At 43.8% G+C, this 12,317-nt stretch overlaps 1 protein-coding gene across 1 annotated transcript in view; it reads left to right on the top strand.

Moving 5' to 3' along the window:
• The window catches only part of DYNC1H1 (dynein cytoplasmic 1 heavy chain 1), a 101,418-nt gene that overhangs the window by 77,484 nt on the left and 11,617 nt on the right, over positions 1–12,317 (top strand). The window contains exons 52-57 of the mRNA XM_053603869.1: positions 4,319–4,514; positions 5,127–5,244; positions 5,326–5,541; positions 6,565–6,777; positions 6,914–7,041; positions 10,382–10,535. Coding sequence (XP_053459844.1) covers positions 4,319–4,514; positions 5,127–5,244; positions 5,326–5,541; positions 6,565–6,777; positions 6,914–7,041; positions 10,382–10,535 — 1,025 coding nt within the window. The remainder of the gene's footprint in view (positions 1–4,318; positions 4,515–5,126; positions 5,245–5,325; positions 5,542–6,564; positions 6,778–6,913; positions 7,042–10,381; positions 10,536–12,317) is intronic.

Below are 12,317 nucleotides of genomic sequence, written 5' to 3'. Positions count from 1 at the left end.
CCCGCCACCTTCGGTATATGGGGCCGGCGACTGAGCCACAGGCACCGCCCCGACAACTTCTGTATTATAGCAAATCTAGAATGTCTTTGTTGAAATGGTATAAAATGGTGCTTGATAGACGCATATAGAACACTCCATCCCAAAGATAAAGAATATACATTCTTCTCATCACCCCATGGAACATTCTCCAAAATTGATCATATCCTGGGACACAAAACAAATATCAACAGAATCAAAAGAATTGAAATTTTACCTTGTATCTTCTCAGACCATAAGGCACTAAAGGTGGAACTCAACTCTAACAAAAATGCTCGACCCCACCCAAAGGCATGGAAATTAAACAATCTTCTGTTGAATAACAGATGGGTGAAGGAAGAAATAAAACAAGAAATCATTAACTTCCTTGAGCATAACAACAATGAAGACACAAGCTACCAAAACCTGTGGGATACTGCAAAAGCAGTTTTGAGAGGAAAATTCATCGCTTTAGATGCCTACATTCGAAAAACAGAAAGAGAGCACATCAACAATCTCACAAGAGATCTTATGGAATTGGAAAAAGAAGAACAATCTAAGCCTAAACTCAGTAGAAGAAAAGAAATCTCCAAAATCAAATCAGAGATCAATGAAATTGAAAACAAAAGAATCGTTCAGAAAATTAATGAAACAAGGAGTTGGTTTTTTGAAAAAATAAATAAAATAGATAAACCATTGGCCAGACTAACGAGGAATAGAAAAGTAAAATCTCTAGTAACCTCAATCAGAAATGATAAAAGGGGGCGGCGCCTGTGGCTCAAGGAGTAGGGCGCCGGTCCCATATGCCGGAGGTGGTGGGTTCAAACCCAGCCCTGGCCAAAAAACCAAAAAAAAAAAAAAAAGAAATGATAAAGGGGAAATAACAACTGATCCCACAGAGATACAAGAGATCATCTCTGAATACTACCAGAAACTCTATGCCCAGAAATTTGACAATGTGAAAGAAATGGATCAATATTTGGAATCACACCCTCTCCCTAGACTCAGCCAGGAAGAAATAGAGCTCCTGAACAGACCAATTTCAAGCACTGAGATCAAAGAAACAATAAAAAATCTTCCGACCAAAAAATGCCCTGGTCCAGATGGCTTCACCCCAGAATTCTATCAAACCTTCAAGGAAGAGCTTATTCCTGTACTGCAGAAATTATTCCAAAAAATTGAGGAAGAAGGAATCTTCCCCAACATATTCTACGAAGCAAACATCAACCTGATACCAAAACCAGGAAAAGACCCAAACACAAAGGAGAATTTCAGACCAATCTCACTCATGAACATAGACGCAAAAATTCTCAACAAAATCCTAGCCAATAGATTACAGCTTATCATCAAAAAAGTCATTCATCATGATCAAGTAGGCTTCATCCCAGGGATGCAAGGCTGGTTTAACATACGCAAGTCCATAAACGTTATCCACCATATTAACAGAGGCAAAAATAAAGATCACATGATCCTCTCAATAGATGCAGAAAAAGCATTTGATAAAATCCAGCATCCTTTTCTAATTAGAACACTGAAGAGTATAGGCATAGGTGGCACATTTCTAAAACTGATTGAAGCTATCTATGACAAACCCACAGCCAATATTCTACTGAATGGAGTAAAACTGAAAGCTTTTCCTCTTAAAACTGGAACCAGACAAGGTTGTCCTCTGTCACCTTTACTATTCAACGTAGTGCTGGAAGTTCTAGCCAATACAATTAGGCAAGACAAGGAAATAAAGGGAATCCAAATGAGAGCAGAGGAGGTCAAACTCTCCTTCTTTGCTGACGACATGATCTTATACTTAGAGAACCCCAAAGACTCAACCACAAGACTCCTAGAAGTCATCAAAAAATACAGTAATGTTTCAGGATATAAAATCAATGTCCACAAGTCAGTAGCCTTTGTGTACACCAATAACAGTCAGGATGAGAAGCTAATTAAGGACACAACTCCCTTCACCATAGTCTCAAAGAAAATGAAATACCTAGGAATATACCTAACGAAGGAGGTGAAGGACCTCTATAAAGAAAATTATGAAATCCTCAGAAGGGAAATAGCAGAGGATATTAACAAATGGAAGAACATACCATGCTCATGGATGGGAAGAATCAACATTGTTAAAATGTCTATACTTCCCAAAGCAATCTACCTATTCAGTGCCATTCCTATCAAAATACCAGCATCGTACTTTCAAGATTTGGAAAAAATGATTCTGCGTTTTGTATGGAACCAGAAAAAACCCCGTATAGCTAAGGCAGTTCTCTGTAACAAAAATAAAGCTGGGGGCATCAGCATACCAGATTTTAGTCTGTACTACAAAGCCATAGTGCTCAAGACAGCATGGTACTGGCACAAAAACAGAGACATAGACACTTGGAATCGAATTGAAAACCAAGAAATGAAACTAACATTTTACAACCATCTAATCTTTGATAAACCAAACAAGAACATACCTTGGGGGAAAGACTCCCTATTCAATAAATGGTGTTGGGAGAACTGGATGTCTACATGTAAAAGACTGAAACTGGACCCACACCTTTCCCCACTCACAAAAATTGATTCAAGATGGATAAAGGACTTAAACTTAAGGCATGAAACAATAAAAATCCTCCAAGAAAGCATAGGAAAAACACTGGAAGATATTGGCCCGGGGAAAGACTTCATGAAGAAGACTGCCATGGCAATTCCAACAACAACAAAAATAAACAAATGGGACTTCATTAAACTGAAAAGCTTCTGTACAGCTAAGGAGACAATAACCAAAGCAAAGAGACAACCTACACAATGGGAAAGGATATTTGCATATTTTCAATCCAACAAAAGCTTGATAACTAGGATCTATAGAGAACTCAAATTAATCCGCATGAAAAAAGCCAACAATCCCTTATATCAATGGGCAAGAGACATGAATAGAACTTTCTCTAAAGATGACAGACGAATGGCTAACAAACACATGAAAAAATGTTCATCATCTCTATATATTAGAGAAATGCAAATCAAAACAACCCTGAGATATCATCTAACCCCAGTGAGAATGGCCCACATCACAAATTCTCAAAACTGCAGATGCTGGCATGGATGTGGAGAGAAGGGAACACTTTTACACTGCTGGTGGGACTGCAAACTAGTACAACCTTTCTGGAAGGAAGTATGGAGAAACCTCAAAGCACTCAAGCTAGACCTCCCATTTGATCCTGCAATCCCATTACTGGGCATCTACCCAGAAGGAAAGAAATCCTTTTATCATAAGGACACTTGTACTAGACTGTTTATTGCAGCTCAATTTACAATCGCCAAAATGTGGAAACAGCCTAAATGCCCACCAACCCAGGAATGGATTAACAAGCTGTGGTATATGTATACCATGGAATACTATTCAGCCATTAAAAAAAATGGAGACTTTACATCCTTCGTATTAACCTGGATGGACGTGGAAGACATTATTCTTAGTAAAGCATCACAAGAATGGAGAAGCATGAATCCTATGTACTCAATTTTGATATGAGGACAATTAATGACAATTATGGTTATGGGGGGGAAAACAGAAAGAGGGAAGGAGGGAGGTGGGTGGGGCCTTGGTGTGTGTCACACTTTATGGGGGCAAGACATGATTGCAAGAGGGACTTTACCTAACAATTGCAATCAGTGTAACCTGGCTTATTGTACCCTCAATGAATCCCCAACAATAAAAAAAAAAAAGAAAAAAAGTTATTGTAAATGCCTAAATTAAAAATTATGAAAAAATGAAAAAAAAAAAAAAAAGAAATGGTACAAAATGAACCGGGTATGATAGCTCACACCTGTAATCCTAGCATTCTGGGAGGCTGAGAAGGGTAGATTGCCTGAGCTTGCAGGTTCAAGACCAGTCTGAGCCAGAGTGAGACCTGGTATTGTGGCGGGCACCTGTAGTCCCAGCTACTTGGGCGGCTGAGGCAAGAGAATTGCTTGAGCCCAAGAGTTTGAGGTTGCTATGAGGCCATGGCACCATACCAAAGGCAACAATGTGAGACCATCTCAAAAAAACGTGGGGGGGGGGATTAATGAGGACTTGTGAAGCATTTGAAAGGTAATTGCCTGCTTTTTAAGGAATGCTTGTGGTTTATACTTAATACTGTAAGATCTTTATAGTTATTTAAAATTCCGCTACTTCTGCCACTGTAGAAGGTTTAATACAGAAATCACACATTTCTCAGCTCTGCTGGGCATCTGTCCCTTCTCTCCTTAGAGTTGGAGGTTGCAGCTGTGTTTGGTTCACTAACTACATTTTGCTCTGTCTTCTTCCACTCCTGTTTCTGACCAGCTGTGAAGTCCATCAAGAAGCAGCACTTGGTGGAGGTACGGTCCATGGCCAACCCACCTGCCGCCGTGAAGCTGGCACTCGAGTCCATCTGCCTGTTGCTGGGGGAGAGCACCACGGACTGGAAGCAAATCCGCTCCATCATCATGCGGGAGAACTTCATCCCGACCATTGTCAACTTCTCCGCAGAAGAGATCAGGTGAGTGAGTGAAATCCAAGGCTATTGCCAGGAATGAAAGAAATTGTCGAGAGTGTTGAAGCCCTGCGAGGTGGCTCACGCCTGTAATCCTAGCACTCTGCAAGGCCAAGGCGGGTGGATTGCCTGAGCTCACAGGTTCAAGACCAGCTGAGCCAGAGTGAGACCTCATCTCTAAAAATAGCCAGGCATTGTGGTGGGTGCCTGTAGTCCTAGCTACTAGGGAGGCTGAAGTAAGAGAATCGCTTAGGCCCAAGAGTTGGAGGTTGCTGTGAGCTATGACAGCATGGTACTCTACCAAGGGTAAGAAAGTGAGACTCTCTCTCAAAAAAAAAAAAAACAGTGTTAGGGCAGTGCCTATGGCTCAGAGGAGTAGGGCACTAGCCCCATATGCCAGAGGTGGCGGGTTCAAACCCAGCCCCGGCCAGAAAATGCAAAAAACAAAAACCAGTGTTGAGAGCAGCATTTTCAGCTTTCACCTAAGCTGAGGGTCAGTTTGGCTCATGTCCAGGGGCCATTGGGGCAACAAGTGGGGTGCTGACTCTAGTCCTGTACATTTGTTTCTCCTTTATTCTTGTCCTGCAAATGTTTACAAATGTAATTTCTCTTTTCCAGTGATGCCATAAGGGAGAAGATGAAGAAGAACTACATGTCCAACCCAAGTTATAATTATGAAATTGTCAATCGGGCTTCCCTGGCTTGTGGCCCTATGGTGAAATGGGCAATCGCACAGGTGATGAGCATGGCCGGGAGCTGCCCGGTAAAGGGTGACCTCTTTTTCTGTTGCTAACAGCATTGGATTTGCCCTTCCCAGCTTAACTATGCAGACATGTTGAAGAGAGTGGAGCCCCTACGTAATGAGCTGCAGAAGCTGGAGGATGACGCCAAAGACAACCAGCAGAAGGCCAACGAGGTGGAGCAAATGATCCGAGACCTGGAAGCCAGCATTGCTCGCTACAAGGAGGAATACGCTGTCCTGATCTCAGAGGCCCAGGCCATTAAAGCAGACCTGGCAGCTGTCGAAGCCAAAGTAAGATCATCAGAGACAATCTGATGTCTGTCCTGCCAGCCCAGAAATCCTGTCTATCAGAGTCATTAACATGATGTGCTTCTTGGCTTCATTCGGTGGAAGCCAAGGTGAACACACTTTTATGGACTGCATGGACCATACCGGTCTCAGTGAATTAGCTCTCTCTCTCTCTTTTTTTTTTTTTGTTTGAGACAAGAGTCTCACTATGTTGCCCTCTGTAGAATGCCATGGCATCACAGCTCACAGCAACTCAAACTCCTGGGCTTAAGAGATTCTCTTTCCTCAGCCTCCCAGACAGTTGGGACTACAAGTGCCCGGCACAATGCCCAGCCATTTTTTTATTGCAGTTGTTTAGCTGGCCAGGGCCGAGCTCGAACCCACCATCTCGGTGTATGTGGTTGGCACCTCAACCACTATGGGCTATGGACGCCGAGCCTGAATTAGCTCTCTTATCTTTTAAGGCCCTGATGACATTTTTCCTGGAAAATATTAAATACTGAGTGTTATTAATAAGTGGTGTTAATTAGGATAGCTCAATGGCAGCTGGACAGACATGAATTATCCCACCCAACGCCCTGCTGTCTGCTCTAAACCTGCTTGTTCCCTGGCTTTGAGGGCCACTGTGTCAGTGTCCTCTGTCCTCTGACTACTGTCAGGCTCACTCAGGCCCACGCTGTCTCATCCTCATGACAGGCTCTTTTATCTTTTGTCACTGGTGTCTCTTCCTTTCAGCCTCATCCAGATGTCCTTCCACCTCAGAGGCCTTTTCTTTCTACTCCCCTCTTTCTGCTCATGCAGATGCCTCAAGGCCAGAAGAGAATTATATGTTCCCAGCTTCTGCCTGATGAGACCCTAAGATGTGTGTGTTCATTAATTGTATATGATTTGGGTCTCATGCCATTGGGGTGTGAGCAACTTGAACACATTTCTAGCCCACCCAAAGCCCTGCACATGATGTGGATGAACAGACTTGGAGCATTCAAAGTGCTGGTCCCTGAGCATCTTGTTTAATGTTCCTTTTAGGTAAATAGGAGCACTGCTCTTCTGAAGAGTTTGTCCGCTGAACGTGAACGATGGGAAAAAACAAGTGAGACTTTCAAAAACCAGATGTCCACCATTGCTGGGGACTGTCTCTTGTCAGCTGCATTTATTGCATATGCAGGTTACTTTGACCAGCAGATGCGTCAGAACTTGTTTACTACCTGGTCCCATCACTTACAGCAAGCCAATATCCAGGTAACAATCCATAGAGAACTCTAAAAATATGCACTAACGGTATGAGCCAAACTGATGTTTAGTAAACTGTCACAAAGTCTTCTTGAGAAGAGCCTCCATTGGTAGTTCTGGAAAGATAACCAACCTTGCCTTTCAGTTCCGCACAGATATTGCAAGAACAGAGTACCTTTCCAATGCTGATGAGCGCCTTCGCTGGCAAGCCAGCTCCTTGCCTGCTGATGACCTGTGCACAGAAAACGCAATCATGCTGAAACGGTTCAATAGGTATGTACCGGGCACCAAAAAGAGGCAGTGGGAGATTTTTATGTGTGGTGATCCCAACTTTATTTTTTTCAAAATACACCTTGTTTGAATAAAGGAATAGGAAATGGGAGTGGACATGCAGTGCTGCGGGTTAGTGCTTGTCTCTGTGGTAGGGAATGTGCCATTCTCGTCTGAATTATTCTGCAGTGAATACTTCTTGTTGGAACCTTCTAAAATTGATTGGCATGATTATGGGTAGGGGTGAACATTAAAACAATCCTCTTGGGCAGCACCTGTGGCTCAAGGAGTAGGGCGCCAGCGCCATATACTGGAGGTAGCGGGTTCAAACCCAGCCCCAGCCAAAAACTGCAAAAAAATAAAAATAAAAAAAAACAGCCGGGCGTTGTGGCAGGCACCTGTGGCACCAGCTACTCAGGAGGCTGAGGCAAGAGAATCACTTAAGCCCAGGAGCTAGAGGTTGCTGTGAGCTGTGTGATGCCGCAGCACTCTACTGAGGGCGATAAAGTGAGACTCTGTATCTACAAAAAAATTAATAATAAAACAATCTTCTTTTTGTTGTCATACCATATTACAACTGAAAGAATACAAAAAAATCTCAAAACATTACAAGAACTGAAAATACTTAACTAGTTATGGGGGAAATTGCTACCTGATTTTCTGTTTAAGAAGGCCAGAATAAGAAGTGAAATGTGGGCTTGGCGCCCATAGCACAGTGATTACGGCACCAGCCACATACACCAAAGTTGGCAGGTTCGAACCCAGCCGGGGCCAGCTGAAAAACAACAACAACCGTAACAAAAAATAGCCGGGCATTGTGGCGGGCGCCTGTAGTCCCAGCTACTTGGGAAGCTGAAGCAAGAGAATTGTGTAAGCCCAAAAGTTTGAGGTTGCTGTGAGCTGTGACACAACAGCACTCTACCGAGGGCAACATAATAAGACTGTTGTCTCAAAAAATAAAACAGAAATGAGATGTGACCGCTAGCGAAGGTGGGCTAGGTGCTGACATCTAAGGTGCATCCTCAGGACCTACCCATGTACAAGGCACCTCACTTTCTAGAGCTTAGGTTTCCTCCATAGCGCTCTTCAACCTGGCACCCTGGGTGCTTTTTCCTTTCTCTCTTTTTTTGTTAATTGAGACAGTCTCACTTTGTCACCCTTGGTAGAGTGCTGTGGCATCATAGCTCATAGCAACCTCCAACTCTTAGTCTCAAGCAATTCTCTTGCCTCAGCCTCCCAAGTAGGTGGGACTATAGCCACAACGCCCGGCTATTTTTTTTTGGTTGCAGTTTGGCCAGGGCTGGGTTCGAACCCACCACCCTCAGTATACAGGGCCGGCGCCCTACTCATTGAGCCACAGGCATCGCCTTTTATTTGATTGTTTGTTTAGCAGGCCCAAGCCGGGTTTGAACCCACCATCCCTGAAGCATGTGGCTGGTGCCCTAAGTACTGAGCTTATGGGCGCCAAGTCTCCTTTTTGTCTTTTTAAAAACATGTCCCAATGGGCCAGGCGAGGGAGCTCACTCCCGTAATCCTAGTACTCTAGGAGGCTGAGGTGGGTGGATTGCGTGAGCTCACGAGTTCAAGACCAGCCTGAGCAAAAGCGAGACCCTGTCTCTACTGAAAAATAGGAAAACTGGGCGGCGCCAGTGGCTCAAGGAGTAGGGCGCCGGTCCCATATGCCGGAGGTGGCCGGTTCAAACCCAGCCCCGCCCAAAAACCACCAAAAAAAAAAAAGAAAAGAAAAATAGGAAAACTGAGGCAAGAGGATCACTTGAACCCAAGTTGGAGATTGCTGTGAGCTATGATACCATGGCACTCTACCCAGGGCAACAGCTTGAGACTCTGTCTCAAAAAAAAAAAAAATTTTCCCAAATTTCTTCCTAAGCTCATCTAAACATCTTAAAACCTTTAGCGTACCCTGCTGTATACCACTGTCTAAAGGACACGAAGATGACAGAGACTTTACCAGATGCTGTTTGACGTTAATGGGCAAACTCTCAATCCCATACCTGGACCAAAGGGTCTCAGTGTCTTGCCGGGCAGTACTGATGACAATGTTGATGAATCAGTACAATCTGTGTGCAGGGCTAGACCTATCTGAATTTAATCTAGGTTTTTAATCGATAGTAGCCTGGCACACGTGAAAAATGGTGACTCCAAGATGAAATGTGTACCAGCAAAAGACTGAGAATAACTCAGATGTACCCCACTAAGAGTCAGCTAACAGATGGGTGCTGGGTCATCTTTGCAGGACCTTTAAATAGAAGTGAGCTGCAAATGGCAGGTGCGTAGCGGAGGGGTGCCCCTCTCCCAGCATACTGTGCTCACACACATCCGGTAAAACACCTGAACTTTCTCTGTAAGATACCCTAGAAACTGGTGAAGGGAATTTGGTGACCAAGGAATGGGGTCAGGAAGGCAGGGGCCAGGTTATTCTTCTAAGCATGTACCCTTTTATAGCTTCTGAAATTTTTAGAAGCTTATGTGTTATATTGCTCGTTTTAATTGTTCTTAATCAGTTAGACCCTGGGCAAATCACAGTAGCCTCCCTGTGCCTCCATTTGCTCATTTATAAAATGTGTCTGTCTCGTAGGGTTATTGTGAACATTGAATGAGATATACCTATACCTTCACAGCATCCCTGGCAATTCACTCTTTATAATATTTGTTCTTTTTTTTTTGTTGTAGAGACAGAGTTTCACTTTATTGCCCTTGGTAGAGTGCCGTAGCGTCACACAGCTCACAGCAACCTCCAACTCCTAGGCTTAGGCGATTCTCCTGCCTCAGCCTCCCGAGTAGCTGGGACTACAGGCGCCCGCCACAACGCCCGGCTATTTTTTTTTTTGTTGCAGTTTGGCCGGGGCTGGGTTTGAACCCACCACCCTCGGTATATGGGGCCGGCGCCCTTACTCACTGAGCCACAAGCGCCACCCTATAATATTTGTTCTTGATGCCACTGTGGTATTGGTGTCAGTACCTACTCTCTAGGAGTAGTGTCTAGAAAGGTCATGACACACGGAAGCGTAATAATTCTGTCATAACATAATGTGGTTGGCATGTGCAGTATGCTGTGAGAGAGAACATTTGTCCCATAGGGAAAAGGATTTTTAACTATGGCCTATGTAAGGAAGTATGTGGCCTGGAAGTGCTTCACAAAGATGACTCAATGTGAGCATTGAGCATTTAAGTCATTTTTGTCTTTGTTGGTAAATCTGGAAATGTCTCTCGGAACCACTCTTGGATAGCTGCAGTGACCTTCCCATCTGTCTTGTCAGTGACTTTGCCAAGCATCTTCTTTTGCTTTCCCTCTTGGATATTTCAATTATGGCCTCATCCTCAGGTATCCACTGATCATCGACCCCTCTGGCCAGGCAACAGAGTTCATTATGAATGAATACAAGGATCGTAAGATCACACGGACCAGCTTTCTGGATGATGCCTTCAGGAAGAATTTAGAGAGTGCACTGAGATTTGGGAACCCCCTTCTGGTCCAGGTTTGTGTTTGCCCTTGAATTCTTCAAACACTGTCCATAAGCCAGGCTCATGCCTGTAATCCTAGCACTTTGGGAGGCTGAGATGAGTAGATTGCTTCAGCTTAGGAGTTCGCAACCAACCTGAGCAAGAGCAAGACCCCAGGTTCATAAAAAATAGAATAACTGGACTCAGCGCCTGTGGTTCAAGCGGCTAAGGCGCCAGCCACATACACCTGAGCTAGAGGGTTCGAATCCAGCCCGGGCCTGCCAAACAACAATGACGGCTGCAACCAAAAAATAGCCGGGTGTTGTGGCAGGCGCCTGTAGTCCCAGCTACTTGGAAGGTAGAGGCAGGCGAATCGCCTGAGCCCACGAGTTGGAGGTTGCTGTGAGCTATAATGTCACGGCACTCTACCCACAGGGACACTTGAGGCTCTGTCTCAAAATAAAAATAGAAGAACTAGCTAGGCATTGTGGTGGATGCCTATAGTCCCAGTTACTTGGTAGGCTGAGGCGGAAGGTCACTTAAGCCCAAAAGTTTGAAGTTGATGCCACTGTACTCTACCCAGGGCAACAGAAAGAGATTATATCAAAAAAAAAAAAAACACATACTACTCAGGAGTGAATTCCTTTTAGGATTGCATTTAGTTTTTTTTTTAACATAGTGGACATGAAAAAAACTAATTTATAAGACTTCAATATCAAAATAAGAATAAAGCTTTGAGATTGTTCTAGAAGGAATAAATTCAACAAATCAGCATTTGCATTTAGAATTCTAATTAGAGGGTCTAGATCAGCACTATCCACCAGAACTTTCTGCAAGGGTAAGACTGTCTTATGATTTGCATTGTTCAGTGTGGTAGCCACTAGCTACAGGTGGCCATTGAGCACTTCCTATGGCTAGTGTAACCAAGAACTGAATTTGTTTTGTTTTGTTTTGTTTTTGAGACATAGTCTCACTTTGTAGCCCTCAGTAGAGTGCGATGGCGTCACAGCTCACAGCAACCTCAAACTCTTGGGCTCAAGCGAACTTTTTGCCTCAACCTCCAAGTTGCTGGGACTATAGGTACCCACCACAATACCTGGCTATTTTTAGAGATGAGGTCTTCCTCTTGCTCAGGCTGGTCTTGAACCTGTGAGCTGAGGCAAACCACCCACCTCAGCCTTCCAGAGTGCTGGGATAATGGGCGTGAGTCACCATGCCCAGCCTAAGAACTGAATTTTTTTTTTTTTTTTTTTTTGGACTTTCAATGACATATATTTATTTTACCTTGAAGTAGGTTTTACTTTCTAAAACATGTGTTCAAGTGCCTCATGGTAGTTTTATTTATTTATTTATCTGAATTAATTTAAATCCAAGGAAAGGCCAGGTGCAGGGGCTCATGTCTATAACCCTAGCACTCTGGGAGGCCAAGGCAGGAGAATCACTTGAGCTGAGAAATTCAAGACCAGCCTGAGCAAGACCAAGACACACTTCACTAAAAATAGAAAAATTAGCTGGGCATTGTAGCAGGTGCCTATTGCCCCAGCTACTTGGGAGGCTGAGGCTGGAGGATCACTTATACCCAAGAGTTGGGGGTTGCTGTGAGCTAAGCTGATGCCACAGCATGCTTGCCTGGGGCAGCAGAGTGAAACTCTGTCATAAATAATAAATTTATTCATTCAAGTAGGCAACATGTGGAGGCCGTATTGGACAGTGCAGGTCTAAATGGCAAGGTACCTCCCGGGTGTATTTATCTAAAGTAGGACAACAAAAAGGCAAACAAAAAAAGTAAAGTAGGAACCAGCATGCTGTTTGGGTGA

This window comes from Nycticebus coucang, chromosome 9, assembly GCF_027406575.1.
Source record: "Nycticebus coucang isolate mNycCou1 chromosome 9, mNycCou1.pri, whole genome shotgun sequence".
In the NCBI taxonomy this organism is placed as follows: domain Eukaryota; kingdom Metazoa; phylum Chordata; class Mammalia; order Primates; family Lorisidae; genus Nycticebus; species Nycticebus coucang.
This window is presented reverse-complemented; position numbering and strand designations above follow the sequence as displayed.